Here is a 15,949-nt window from a genome sequence, read left to right on the forward strand (position 1 = left end):
GCCTATTCAATACTTAAAAACAAAAAACATACAGACCCCCAAATGCATCTCTTTATACATTAAAATTAGAATCACATTAAATCTTACCAGCATTGGGTTCAGGACAGGAGGCATCCCTGAACAGTACACACTAACACAGGTTGCTGCCATTTAGTTACCAGTTAACCTAATGAACACACCTTTCAATTACTGGAAAAAATTAGGCTACAAAGATGGATCAGAATCCAAAACATCTGCGCTGACCTATGAAGTAACATGGTACACATTTTGCCCATTAAGCTATACAGTTATCAACATCAACTATAAAACAACGATTCTTGTTTAATTTTAATGATTATTTTTCAACAGAAAAATAATATACAATGGTTTGTTCTGTATCTGTAGCATACTGTAACTCTAATATAAATGTACAACTTTAAATACAACTAGATTAATACCAGAGAGATAATCATCTAACTAACTGAGATTACAAATATTAAAGAAAAATAACACATAGAAAATTTCAAATCCAAATTAGCATGGCACTTAAGACTTCACTGATACAATGTACCTAGCAGGCTTTAGCAGTTTTTGAATGACAGTTGTAACTTTGTATGCAATTTACTGAAATAGCATACTTTAAACTGATTCATCTGAAAAATACATAACATCAAATAATCCTCAGTCTTAATTGAAAAGATGGTCCATTTCTTAAGCTTTAGTTGTATATTTAACAAGTGCTTTTATCCATTACACATCAGTATATTCATTTTCTATATTTCTAGACATCAGTCCCCATGAGGCCAACAATCCTATTCAAACAAGGAAAATGCAGCCTCTCAGACAAGTAAAGCTTCAATAAGAAGTATGCAGTTCTAGCTTATCACATAGTATATTAGAAGTGAATTCACCCCTAGGATAATAACAGTTGGCAGGGATTTAGCATTGCTGTGGCTCTTTGCCAGATTACTGTCACTCAATGTGTCCCATGTACCTATTTCGCCTGAGCAAAAATGTACAAGACAAATTTCCATTGACTATTAATAGTTCAATATAATACCATACATCATGCTGTGACTCTTAAAAGTCTAATTGTATTCAGAAGTATTTTCTATTTTGATAGGATGCTAACTTTCACAAGAACTGATTATAAATACATCATAATTTGTTTGAAACAAAGAATGATGAAAACCATTTTCATTGTTTAATACTGCAGATTGTCTATGTTTTCACCAAAATTGAGTATAGCTCTCTCTTTAAGTAATTATGGCTTCTTTCAGTAAAAATTGAAGAACAAAATATGCACACACAATAGAGATCAAAATCTGGCAGTTGTCCAAGTTAGTAAGTTCCATGAGCTGAGTGCATAATAACAGAGACTGGCTTTTTTGCCTCTGTCAGTGGGGAAACACTAGTCTTACCAGGGCGAGAGGCATAAACAGAAGAAATGAACAAAAGACACAGAGTGAAAAAATATGCACAGTCCTCGAATTTACAAGTGGGGCGCCTTTTTTTCTGGAGTAGTAAAACCACAGCTTCAGTTATTTAACACTTTTGAGTAATATATCAAATGGAGTTCAAATGTTTTAGCAAAATAAACTTTCTGGTCAACAAAATGATTCAAAACATTTATTTTAAAAGAATTCTGCAAGGTGTATGTTTATACATTTAAAGTTTAAGTGCTGGTTTAAGATAGTGAATTTGTAATTTTTATATTTACGATTAAACAGTTTCCCCAATATTTTTTATCATGCAATAGATTATAATTTTAAAGAATAATGACATACACAAATGCTGGTTTATGAAAGGTAACTTGTGATTTTCACACTTACGTTTACACAGTTTTCCAATATCCTCTTATTACAAAATGGATTATCATCCATCCATCCATCATCCAACCTGCTTAAAGAATAATAGCGTACAATAATACAATGTCAGTCAGTCATTTTCCAACTTGCTATATCACAGGGTCATGGGGGTCTGCTGGAGCCGATCCCAGTCAACGCAGGGTGCAAGGCAGGAACAAATCCCGGGCAGAACGCCAGCCCACACACACACAAACACCAAGTGTACACTAGGGACAATTTAGGATCACCAAAGCACCTAATCTGCATGTCTTTGGACTGTGGGAGGAAACCGTAGCACCCGGAGGAAACCCACGCAGATATGGGGAGAATATGCAAACAGCATGCGGAGAAGACTACCACTGTGCCACCGTGCTACCCATAATACAATGTGATATCATAAAATATTTACATTTTATATGTAATAGAGAGGTTTTCTAACCCTATAATGAAAAACATATACAGTACTAGAAGCCAACACTGTATTTATTTGTGTTGTAAAGTATTATCAAGGACAAATGTGGCATCAGGGTGGCATAGAACAGGCAAAGAGCCAAAAGGTTAGCGTTTAACTTACAATTGTTTGTGAGGAGCATGTTTCTGTGTCTATGTAGTGGATAGCCATGAGAGGAAAGGAGAAAGAGAAAGGGAGAGAGGGAGGGACAGAGCGAGAGAGAGAGAGCGAGAGAGGCCATGGTGTCCTGGCAAGGGGACAGTAGAGCTTCTCAAGACCAAAAGATGGAAGCAGAACTACAGTATACCACCAGTGACTTACACACACCCACACATAATTATTATGTGAATATATAAATACAAATATTATTCATTCAAATATCTCAGTAGCAACCACTCTCTTTACCCAAGGATAATGCCAAGGAGGCCTAACTAATCAAAAACTGTCCATAAAGATAAAAAAGTAGAATACAGAGATCATATTAAATACTAGGAAGATAAAACTACTTAGACTACTACTACTTTGGAAAGGCTGACACTCGTCTTGTTTTTTGTGTCTTTCTGGAGGGGTAATGCATCTAGATTTAGATTAGATTAGATAGGCTTTATTAAACCCATGGGAAAATTCAGATGCCTACAGCAGCAGAACCATAAAAATTTGCCCAACTCAGAGGTATATTAAAGTACTCCGCCCTCAACTATCAACTTTTCTCTACAAAAAACTCTCTTCTTCACTACAGAGCATCCAGTTTCTTCTAAATTAAGACAACTTTTAAACCCATATCAGGAATAATTGAAGCCTTTTTTTCACTACAGGCGCAGATAGCTAAAACTTTCTATGAAAGTCTCTAGCATCTGTGCATCTATTAATGGGAACTGTACTTTAGAAAGCCTTAATGCCCATTCCCATAAATGGACAACCCAATGCTGTTTCTAAAATACTGGCAGAAAAATACAAAGTTTTTTGCCAGTAATGCCTGAATTCATTCTACAATAGGCAATGTTTCTCCAGCCTACCCAACTAGAAGTCATGTCCTGCTGCCTGTCAATCAGGATGAGCTGCCACCTTGACAGCTTTTCATCTGCTAATCAGACAGAAATTCAGTCTTCCGTAACTTTGCCTATCGTAAACTATCCCAAGGGAATATTAGTGCATGTGGTGCACTGGGCCATCACTCTTTCTCTCTCTGTCTCATAAACAACATATATATGAACAGTCAATAACCCATAATCACAAAGTGAAAACATTTTTTCAGAAAGGTTTGCAAATTTATTAAAAATCAAAAGCTGAAATCTCTGATATATGGAAGCATTCAGACCTTTTGCTGTGATACTGTAAATTATGGTCAAGTGCATCCTGTTTGCTTTAATTATCCTTGAGATGTGTCTAGAAGTCTACCTGTGGCAATTTGATTTGGCGGGACACTGTTTAGAAAGGCACATGCCTGTGTATATAACCTCCCACAATTCAAACTGCATATAAGACAAAAAACCAAGCTATGAAATCTAAGGAACTCTCTGTAAACCTCTGCAATAAAATTGTGGAGAGGCATACAGTAGATTAGGGCAAGGGTGTAAAACCATTTCTTACACTTTGTGTGTTCCCAGGAATGCAATGACTTTAATGACTGTGAAAAGGAAGAAATCTGGAAGCTGCCAAGATAAAAGTAAGCCAAATACAGAGACGTCCTTGAAGATAACCTGCTCTAGGCTGCATGAAACCTCAGACTGAAGCGACTGTTCACCTTTCAGCATGACGAGGACCTGAAACATTCGGCCAAGCCAAGGTTGGAGTGGTTTTAAGACAAGTCTCCAATGATCCTTGATTGTCCCTGACAAAGTCCAGACTTCAATCCCATAGAATATGTGTGGACAGACCTAAAGATGTTACTTTATAGAACCTTCCCATCCAATCTAACAGTGCTTGAGAGGATCTACCAGGAAGATTGGGATAAGCTGCTGAAATCCTGGTATTGTATGCACAACTTGTAGAGTCTTAATCAATATAACATGAAGCTGTAATTTGTGCTGCCAAAGGAGCTTCTACAAATAGCTTAATAAAAGGTTTGAATACTTATATGATTGACAGATTACACATTTTTTAATACATTTGCAAACCTTCCTGAAAATGTGATTCAACTTTGTCAGTATAGGTTATTGAGTTTAGATTGTAGGGGAAAATGGCACATTTTATTTATGTACAATTCAATCTACGGAATCTGCAAAAAGTGAGAGGGTCTGAATACTTTCCGAATCCACTATACAGACTATGACACGTGCGCTAAGAAAGTGTCTTGTACTCTAAGATTTGATGAAAAGGATAGTGGGGTGAAATTAGAGCTAATGTCATTTCCCTCTTCTTTTCTAGAATAGTGTAAGAAAATGGGAAAGAATTGTGATGTTGCTTCTGCCTCCTCATTGGAAGTCCAGCCGAGATGGAAGATCAGTGCAGACAGGAAGCCAGCAATCATTGCCAAACCAGCATCCAAGCTTGATGCACTTACATCCAGGGAAGCACTTCTAAGAGGCTTATACGATTATGAGCCTACAGTGTTTTTTGTTTGTTTTTTTTATTTCCCATTACAATCACAATTGAATAGAACTCTGCTACGTACCCCAATATTTCTTCTTTTTCTTTTGCTGTATTTTATAGTACATACATTATACACATACAGTTCTGGAAATTTTTATTTGAAAAAAAATATAGCTCAACTCTTTCTTTGGTAGAAATTCATCACTATTTAATACAATGATTCTAATACAGTATTTTAGACAAAAATATGACAACCATTTTAATTAAAAGTAGAACTTAAATCACAATTAAAAACATTTTTATTCACTGGCATTTTGGCTCATGGCAAAAGGCTTATTCCTAAAATTTGTTAAGATTCTTATTTATTAATATAGTGTACAGCTTTTTAGTTATTTACTTATATTTATTACCCCGTGACCCTGTAGTTAGGATATAGCAGGTTGGATAATGGATGAATGGATTTACATTTATTATTATTTATTAGCTCTTGGCTTCTGGGAACTGTGTTTTAGTGCATAGTGAGCTTTTACTGTATTGTGTATTACTGTGAAGTATTTTGGTCAGCTTGCAGTTGTGTTAAATGTGCTATATAAATAAATCTGACTTGTCTTGAATCGACAACATGTGCCCATCAAATAACTCATAATAATAATGCATCAGTAAATTTCTTATTGTTATCAGCACAAAACACTAGAAGTTAACATTCACTTTATAAATGATAAATAGACATCAGCTACCTTGAGTAACCAGAGGATATTCACAGTGCATTTGAAAAATCATCATTCTTGTCCTTTATTAGCAATGATATATTGCAAAGATCTCTGGCGAGTGATCTTATGCACTTTATTGGTACTTGCATAATACATCATATTACATCACACTATACTGTATTTGTGCACTGTTATCAAATAGATTGTATCCACATTTTCATAGCTGTCACTAAAGTTACTACTGTTGCAGATACTCCAATATAAAGGTTGTTCTGTCCATGTTTCAGTCATGCATTTTTAGTTCAATTACATTTTTACAATGTTTCCAAGAAGAAAGAGCTTGTCATTTGACATACAATGTGCAACTTTCATTAGAGAAAAATCAAGTGCTCTGCTGTCAGGATCATTAGAATGAAGCAGACTCAAAACGTCATACTAGAGGATGGACTCAGGTGTAGAGGGACAATGTAAAATTGCAAGCAATAAGTAAGAAAATAGCTATAAATCAGAAAATAACCAAAAGCAAAGTCAAAATAAAGTTGCCTAAAGTCCCATATCTATTTTGCCCTAACTATTTTAGAAAAGTTGTTTTTTTCTGCTCGTAAAGGCTGTTGGCCTTCCTCTCTTTCTCATGGGTGTGGGTTGAATTGAATTTTGTTTTTTTCAAGTTTGAGTTGCTTGTATGGAATGTTACTTGATTTTAATAAATTCATTAAAATAGAAAAAAAAAAGTTGATTAAAATTTGTGATTTGTTTTGTAGGTCAAAACTAGTACACGGACAGCTGGCTGCCACCACCTTATAAAGAAAAAAAACAAACATTGTCACAATGCATCTTACTGTCATGTGACTGGCAATGATCATAGCAACAGCAAACAAGGTGGCAGTGCCTGTAACCAACTACACAAAATGGTATCCACAAACAAAAAGAAACCCAAAATAGCAACATGATGATGTCACCATCACAACAATAAAAAGAATTCAAAAACATGAGTAACAATATGACATGCCCAAATTAGATAAAAAGATTCAATCAAGATAAAAACTGGGATTCATGACATGCGACATAACACCAACTACACTCATCCCTCCTCACTAGATGAAAGGAGTGCTTGGAGGCTGAATTCTCTACTTTACATTACAGGCTTCTTCCTTTCTTCCTGCTCCCCTTAGAGAAGTGTCTGGATTTTATATAGAAGAAACTTCAGGGTGCACAGTTTTGGGATACCCACATGCATCCCGCATCCTGATTATCTCAACGACACATACATGTTTTAAACTGCAACAAAGCTTTCAAGTAAAAGGAAAAAAAGGTTAAAATGCTTGGTAAGATGTGGTGCAATATAGGTGTTTTATCTCCATTATTAATTATCAAGGAATGTTTATCAATATTTTAAAACCAGTGTTAAACATGCTGTGCTTGTGTATGAAAATTTCTCAAATCATTTATTGTGAAAACTTTAAGTTAAAATCAACACACGTGCATGTAAGGTAGTACTTTTAAATGCTTACATCTTTGTATTCAAATGATTTTAAAATTGAACTATTTTAACCTCAGTAATTGGTCAACATCCTACTACAAATATAAGTGCTTATTTCAGAAGGGATTATCCAGTGCTAATCTCAGATGATGAACTGATGTGTGTTAAGTGCTGCAACAGAGTATTCCCATTTTAACTGTGGAGATTTTGAGAAACTGGAAATCCATTCCCAAGATTAAAAAAAAAAACACTTAATTGGGGTGAATGGAGTCAAGATTTTTTTTCTTATTAGGTGTAATATCCTGACACATTTTTGTCTATAGGGACATGACTTCCAACTTTAAATGAAATAAAAAATAACATAATAATTTGCAAATACAGTATACTGCCGACTTCAATCACAACATTTAACCATGGGATCCTTGGCAATTACCACCCTGAGATGGTTCACAGGGAATTTCTGAAAGCACTACTTGTGTTGGTTTGACAGTCATGAAAGTTCTTGCAAATGAAATTCTTCATGAAAAAGGCTTCAAGCACCAGCATCCAATACTTTGACTTTAATAAAAAAATAAAAATAAGTGATACAGTGACTTTACAATAATGCATTGAATTAAGCAAACTGCACTTGCTGAAATTAACTTTCCCTCAGTGACATGACAATAAACAGGCTTGTGGTAAACTCTGATTTTAGTTTTGACTGTTGTAGTCTGTTTGGTCATTAAAAAATGCCAGCTCTATAAGGCTGCAGTGTTCTCTGCTACATCAGTTTGCTACCGATCTATCATGCAGAACTCTGGTTATAGGTACTAATTTGATCAATAATTTTAAACATAAAAATACATAATAAGATAATATGCAAATGAGAATCAAAACAATAAAAAGAGTCCTGCAGAATATGTTGTTGCCATTCTCAGAGTGAATAAACCTCCTTCATTGTCTGTCTGCAGGACATTTCTTCAAAACCTCTGGGACATTTCCTAATTGTCATGGGGTTGGTCAGGAAAGGAAGAAGCAGGTGAGGGAATCAATAGGTTCTGTACTTGAAAAGACAGATCCACATTAATGAAAGAAGAGTACCTTCAGTAAGTATCATGTGTTATTTGGTTAACTGGTGCCCCAAAGTTACAGAGACATGTCAGGGGGTTCGACAGAAGATCAGGGAAACTCCTTCAGAGGAGGAACCATATTGTCTATTTTGGTGTCTAGTCAGCTCAGAAGTAATTAGGTATGCCAGAGAACAGTCTGTTTGGGTGGCAGCAGGACTTTCACAGCATGTTCCTTACCAAGGAAGTAATTCCAGAAGTAAAGTCATATAGATTTTAAATGCAGCTTCCATCTAGTGGTCAAAGGAACTTACAGTCAGAAGGCAACTTTAGACAAGGATTCACATTTTCCTTCCCTTGTAGCTGCCCACTGGAACCTTCAGTGAATCTGACCTGTCAGCCTGCTAAAGCTGAATGGTAAAAACCATGCAAAGCTGGCAGTCAGTTGCTGTGTGGCAGGTGTCCTGCTCCTTGCCCAGCTGGCCATCTTATTGTGAACAGAGGCAGTCCTGTTTCTGTCCAGGCGGCCATCCCATGCTGAGCAGCAGCAATCTGGTTTCTGTCCATTTGGCCAAATGGTACAGTCTTGGCTGCCTGTTTCTGTGCTGTTTCTTTCCAGCTACTGTATCCATCTAAAACAAAGAGGAGGCTTACAAGATTGACCAGCAAAATTGTGCTTCTTTCCTGTCATCTGTTCAGCAAAGAGTGGTGGTACCCTTTTCTCTTTCCAGTGTACAGTCCAACAAAAGGCAGCGGCCATTTTAGTTCTTTCTTAACTGTCCAGTCTCATACCCAGAAAAAAGATGAGTCTCTTTTGTTTTTATCCAACTACTGGTCCACCAGTAGGTAGCAGCTGTCATATTTGTGTCTAGCCAGCAGCTGATGAATTAACAGATGGTCATTGCAAACGGGAACCAAAGCCCCTTTACCTGAGTAAACACAATGACACTAGTTGGCAAAAGATAGGGAAATACTTTAGCCTATTTTCCCGTCCAGCAAAGCAGTCTAGGCCTACCATGGCTAGTGAGAAGACTTGCCAATATGTACAAAGTCACAACTCCAGTTTGTGCCCAGTGCTATAATAGATGTAGTTACAAAAGGAAGAGACAAACCCAGTAAATGAGTAATCGTGTTCTGGTCCCGAGCAGATAAATAGTTCAATGCTGGGCTGAATTTCATTAGAACAGTACATTTGTGCAGGCTCTTCCAGGTCCCAGTCACAGATTGGTTCTATATCAAGATTAAGGTGACACATATGCAGTTTGCACTGTCATTGATTGACTATGGTGTATTCTAAGATATATTATGACAAAGGTAACCAGGATGACGAGGACCAGAAACAGGAGAACAGAGAAAGGAAACCCAGATCCCTAAGCATGAGTAAAGAAATTTAATGGGGACAAGAAAAAATGAAAAGCCTCACCTGGAGTAACTAGTCATTCCAAAGCATTCCACATTTTAAAACTAGTAGCAACACAAATAAAAATGACATAAACCATAATATTGTGTGTGTATGGTGATACCAGAACGTAATGCATTGAAGAAGTCTGAAATGCCTACAGGGTACTTACTCAGGGCCTGTGAGTATTGATAATCCCTGGTACACCATACTTCATGATCTAGGCAATGACTTGATAGAAATTAACAATGCTTTAATAAGTTTACTGGGTCATTATTGTCATATTTACAGAGTACAGTGAAATTCTTACTTGCATGTGCTCAACATATAACATGGTGCCACTCTCCACTGCCATAATTAGTGACTAGAACAACCTTACCTCAAGCCTTTCTATCAAGAAACTGAAGACTCCTCTTAACTGGTAGCCAGATCTTCCTAAAACAGAACATAAGTGTGGTCTGGTGCATTGTGCACATATGCCAAGGAAGCGTATATCTAGAGGCATAAATGTACAGCTCAACCTCATGTTGTAAAACTTAGTGTCTCCTGTGGTGACACACTGAGGTGATGTCATTGGTGTTTCTTGTACTGTCTAACCTACAGATTTTATTTTTTTCTCCAGCCGTCTGGAGTTTTTTTTATTTTTTCTGTCCCCCCTGGCCATTGGACCTTACTCTTATTCTATATTAATTAATGTTGACTTATTTTGTTTTCTTATTGTGTCTTTTATTTTTCTACTCTTTATTATGTAAAGCACTTTGAGATACTGTTTGTATGAAAATGTGCTATATAAATAAATGTTGTAGTTGTTGTTGTTGTAACCTCTACCCTTTAGCCTGGCACTCAAATCATTCTATTTTTCTGCTTTATGCTTTTTGCTCATCATGATCAGCTTTTTACATATTTGGAGCCCTTGTTATTCAGATGTGATTCCCACAACTTTTAAACTTCAATTAAATAACACTGGTAACACCTCATTTTGCTCTGATGGCACCAGTCTTCCATTTTCATTCAGTTTCAGATGGCTCAACAAAAGTGTTAGGATGAGAACTTCACTGACAATGTGAACACCTGGCACATGCTAAAGGTATGCTTATCAGCCTGACTCCTTTGATCCTTATCCATTTTTCTGACCTATTATATCTGTTTAACAAAAAAGCTTAAGTACATTAAAGCAGATCAATTAATGAGAAAAAGGCATATCCTTTTAGCAAATGTGTGTATTAGACATCTAGCTTAAAACAACCATTTTTGCAAAAGTCCGAATATTATACAGTTCCTGTGTTCCTTTGATCCTGTTTTTTGACTTATGCTCTATTTTTAAATAATTGTCTTGTGACTTTTAAAGTATTTTCTTCAAACTGTTACAGCCTTGACACTTGGCAGGCCACCTGGCTGACATTTTTTGCAGAGGCCACTCTTTTTCCATTTTCCTTTATGAACAATGGACTCCACTGACATCCGGATATTTTCTGTTTTCTCTTGGTAGGATGTCATAATTTGCCTAAACTTAAATGTACTAGTTGGGTTGATTGGAATGTCCAGAAATTTTACCATGCAGTTCTCAATTTAAATTTTATTCAGATAAGAAAGGCTTTCTCTAGTTTTAATAAATATGAAACAAGGATAAACACAGCCAAACATGTAAAGCATCTAATAGGTATGACAAATGGCATACAATCACTTTTTGAATATTTTGTTCAGGGTCCTGATGATGGGCGACACGGTGGCGCAGCGGTAGCATTGCTGCCTTGCAGTTAGGAGACCCAGGTTCGCTTCCCAGGTCCTCCCTGTGTGGAGTTTGCATGTTCTCCCTGTGTCTGTGTGGGTTTCCTCTGGGCGCTCTGGTTTCCTCCCACAGTCCAAAGACATGCCGGTTAGGTGGATTGGCAATTCTAAATTGGCCCTAGTGTGTGCTTGGTGTGTTTGTGTGTGTCCTGCGGTGGGTTGGCACCCTGCCCAGGATTGGTTCCTGCCTTGTGCCCCCTGTGTTCGCTGGGACTGGCTCCAGCAGACCCCCGTGACCCTGTGTTCGGATTCAGTGGGTTGGAAAATGGATGGATGGATGGTCCTGACGATCACAACACAAGTATCAGATTTTAAGTAAGATGAGATAATTATTCAAAATGATAATAGCGAATACATTTAAACAGTGGTGATTGTGAAAAATGAAAAGAAGGTAGCTGGTCAAGAATTACTAAATAGTATGCCCTTGACATTATATTTATAAATTTAGTGGGAGCCGACTATCAAACAGCATATTATTTTTACTGCAGTACTGAAAAAAATGCAGTAAAAAGCAAAGAGGCTGGTGTATATATTTGGCAATATACCAACCGGCAACAGTTCAATATCCCAACAGCAAATCCTCTCCTTCACAGATATGTGTTCGGGATTATGCCATCTATTGTTCACAAACACTGCCAGTCCCCAAACTCTTTCCTTTCCACTCATACCATAGTGATCCACATAGGAGTGAAGGATGTTATCTGTCAGCTAAGTCTCTATTAAACACTTTAAACTGCATTCCCATAACACCTGCTGGTTCTTCAAAAGTGCCTCCAGCTTCTCGTTCTTTTTAAGCAAAGAGTTGACATTCCCCATGAGAATCAATGGAAGAAAATTCTGTATCTCCATCTCCTAGCCTTTAGTTTAGTAACAGCTTGATGACCACGGTATGGCTTTTTTCAGCTCTGGAGAATAGGATGTTTAACACCATGTGCTTCCCTGGTGGAAACTATTTTACTAGCTATACTGGAAGCTAGGTGATCCTTCATATAAACCATTTTACTAGCTATTTAACTAGCTGTGTTAGGAGCTAAAGGGAGAAGCAGCATGTCCCTGTAGCACCTAGCACAGTTAGTTAAATAGCTAGTAAAATGGTTTATATGAAGGATCACCTAGTTTCTAGTGTAGCTAGTAAAACAACCTGGTCTGTGAACACAGATGTCCTCTACAGGAAGGGGCAGAGCAGGCTTTTTTCCTCAGAAGATTTGGATCATTCAATGTATGTATGTATGCTTTGTTCTCATTATTGCTGCTGTTTGTTGGGGAGGCAGTATGACAGATAAGAACACAAAGAGGCTCTACAAGCTGATGAAGAAGGCTGGCTCGGTGCTGGGCAGGACTCTGGACTCGCTGGGAACTGAGGTGGAAGGTTGTAAAGGGCAGAAGATACATGCCATCCTTGACAATAGCAGTCTCCCTTTCTACAACATTTTGGCAGGTTACAGAAGCAGATGTAGCAGTTGTCTTCTCTCACTGAGCTGTACAACAGAACACTTCAAGAGATCATTTGTTCCTACTGCCCTGAGACTTTATAATGCTTTTGACCTGGTTCACCACTATTCCTTCCAACACTGTAAAAAGTGACCTTTTAAAACTATTTGTTTATTTGTTTGTGTTTGTTTATTTATGTAATTATTTAGGTATTTATGTACTTCTTGCTTATTTTTACAGATGTGCTTGAGCTACTGGTTGCCTGAATTTCCCTGAGGGGATGAATGAAGTATCTATCTATCTATCTACTCTGCTTTTTAATCTACCAATAGTGCCGTGTAAGTTTTACGTCTACTTAAACAGTGCACGCAGGACTGAACTGTGAATGGATCTCATTTCTGATTTTAATAATATTTTCATTTAATCTCATAGTAGTTTAATATTTGGCTAATCACTTTGAGGTCTGAAGTAACTGTGATCTTTTAATGTTATACTTTCTGATCTGAGGCATATAAGGAAAATAATCCTTAAATGATTCAAAAGTTGAACTATGACTACTGAAAAAGTTTTTTGAAACAATTTGCATCCATTTTAATTCATTTGAAAAGGCAACCTGTTCAAAGAGTATCTCATCTGTAACCTGCATTTAAGAAACATTATGCATTTTAGGTTAAATATAATTTTCTAACTTTTTTTGGCATTAAATGCAATGACAACTGTGTTACTTCACCTGGATTGCCGATATTCAGAGAAAGAAGTGCCTTTGTCACTTTTGTCATCATGCTGATGAATTAACATATCTTCCATACTGGTCTGATAGGAACGTATAAATCCATCAAATGATGTAGGACTCCCAAAGCCTCTTTTAGTAGATTCATTCTGTCCAGCACTTTGTGGGCGTTTCTTCTTATCCATTTGTTGGTTTATGGAAATGACCTGTTGGGAAAAAATGTAAACAGCTCACACATGTAATAAAGCTGGGGAAAATTAGACTAAAAAAACAATCACCAAATGGAAAAACCACCTGTTCAGAAAAAAATGCTGTCATTGTTCTCAGCAGATTAAAAAATTAGCAAACAGAAAGCCAGAAAAGGTTTTTGACAGTATGAAGGCCCATGTGCAAACATACTGTACTCTGAACCAGATTTTAAAAACTTAGTGATTGTTACTGTGTTGATGGTTTCTGTCTATTTAGAAATACTTCAGGTTAATTAACTGGACTTAGTTCTTTGTAAATCTTCTTGAAACCATAGCCTGAGAGGCTTTGAAACGTGTGTATTTTTGGTAAATTGCCATGTTAGACAGGACATGCAGAAGATTACAAAGCAATTAGTCTGATTAGAAAGGTTGGGTGTGTTCATCTCTCTCTTAAACCAATAACACAGTAGAGGTCCAGAAGGTAGCAGGCAGAAGAAAAGAAGACTGTGAACTAAGAGCAGTAAGTGGTTACAGGCTACCGTAAAAACTTCCAAAGAAGTCAGGGACCCAAAAGAAGAACTTTCAGCAGAGTGGAAAGCCAGTGAAGGAAACTCAGACAACACCTGTGCCTATGACTTTAAAAAATGCTTTTGTAAATTGGATTTCTTAAACATTCACAAACCTGCTTAATCCGATTCAGGTTATAGGAGGCTTGACAGCACTAGCAGCCCTAAACAGTTCACACACACACACACACACATGCACCCACACACGCGCACACACATGCACATAGGGTCAATTTGGAACACTCAGTCAATATAACTTCTATTCTTCAATAAAATTTGGACATAATAAGTCTTCATTTATTGGAAAATTAAAGTGAGGATGTGACGATGCAGGTTCTTGTTCCATCCTCCCACTTCCTTTTTGGGAGCTCTTGAGCCCAACACCGTTGGTAATGTAACTGGATGAGCTGGACATTGAGGGCACAACGAAGCAAGGGGATGGTGCAAAAAGGTGCACATGCTTTAATTAAAAACAACAAAACCAAAAACAGTGTTCAAAATAAATACTGCAGTACTCCAAACATCATTAAATAAATAATCAATCAAAAACAAGTGAAATGTGGAGGTTAAAAATCCCATAAATAAATCCATTATTTCAAAATGCCTCTTTTCATGATGGTTTTGTCACCCATGTATTAGACAAAGACAGACACTTGTAAGACCATCCTGGATGGCAGAACCCTGTTTAAACTGCTGTTGTACTAAATAGGTAAGAAGATGAGATATATGAGTTAGATTTTGAAGATTGATTTCCTGAAACCACTGTTAAGCCAAATTGACACTTAAACCCTTGTCTTCTTTTTGAGTGAGCACATCACAAGATTGCATTCGTTTATACCAGCAGGGTATGTAAAATCTGCAGGCAGAGAGCGAAACTCAGTACAGTATTTATACAAGGGATGAGAAGGAGGGCATTAACTTGGCATTTTTGTACAGTTTACTGGTAATAGGCTGTAGGTTTATTATACAGTACTCACATGTACAAAGTACAGTGGAATTCCTACTTGTAATGTGTGACAGAAAGTTTAAAAAGTGATGTCACCCGTGTTCACGTACGTTATATATTTTCTATAGAGTAATACATCTTGAGGACTGTCTTGTTAAGTCCCCATCAGTAGGATGTATATTTTGTAACCTGTAGTTTAATGAAAAAGTAAAAGCTACTCACATTAGTGTAGATGACAATATTTATGACAATGGGCACATAGCCAGACTGACTGGGCACAGAGTAAAAAAATGCTTGCAGTATACATTTACAGTAATGGGATTGTGTTATTGTGCATTCACTACATTAAGTGTGAACAAAATGACATTGTTCAAAGTTTCATTGTGCATTGGCTCGTCTAAAGTAGAATAATGCTAGTTAAAGAAAATAATGTGGCGTCTTTGTCTTTGTATGGCAATAGTGGTTGGTTGGTTGGTTTTGCCATAACTTTGCTCTTAATAGGTAAACAATATTCTCCAATGAAAATTTAAAGACTACAACATCCTCTGCAAATCTCATCAAAACTGTTCAACTAAAAGTGATCATCTCTGTAGATTGCTAAATACATGATACAAAGAGCTGATACAAAATCTGTATAGAAGACTGCACAGCAGAATCATCAGTAACAAATTAACATTTTAGTGCATATATAGTATGGAAACACACTTTTGGGATTATTTTAACAATACAATGCATACTTTACCACTGATAATTGTGCTGTGTGTCTATCAAAGTACAAGCAGAGTTAACTATATGAAAATCCACTTCTTTTAAGGTTGTTTGAATGATGGCTAAAATTTGGCAAGTGTTCATGTTC

The 15,949-nt window shown here is 36.8% G+C and overlaps 1 protein-coding gene across 1 annotated transcript in view; it reads right to left on the reverse strand.

The window, feature by feature from the left end:
* Window positions 1–13,524, reverse strand: part of LOC120526394 (doublecortin domain-containing protein 1-like) — a 532,299-nt gene extending 518,775 nt beyond the window's left edge. The window contains exon 1 of the mRNA XM_039749547.1: window positions 13,394–13,524. Coding sequence (XP_039605481.1) covers window positions 13,394–13,470 — 77 coding nt within the window. The 5' untranslated portion in view covers window positions 13,471–13,524. The remainder of the gene's footprint in view (window positions 1–13,393) is intronic.
* Window positions 13,525–15,949: the final 2,425 nt, after the last annotated feature.

This window comes from Polypterus senegalus, chromosome 1 (assembly GCF_016835505.1).
Source record: "Polypterus senegalus isolate Bchr_013 chromosome 1, ASM1683550v1, whole genome shotgun sequence".
Lineage (NCBI taxonomy): Eukaryota > Metazoa > Chordata > Cladistia > Polypteriformes > Polypteridae > Polypterus > Polypterus senegalus.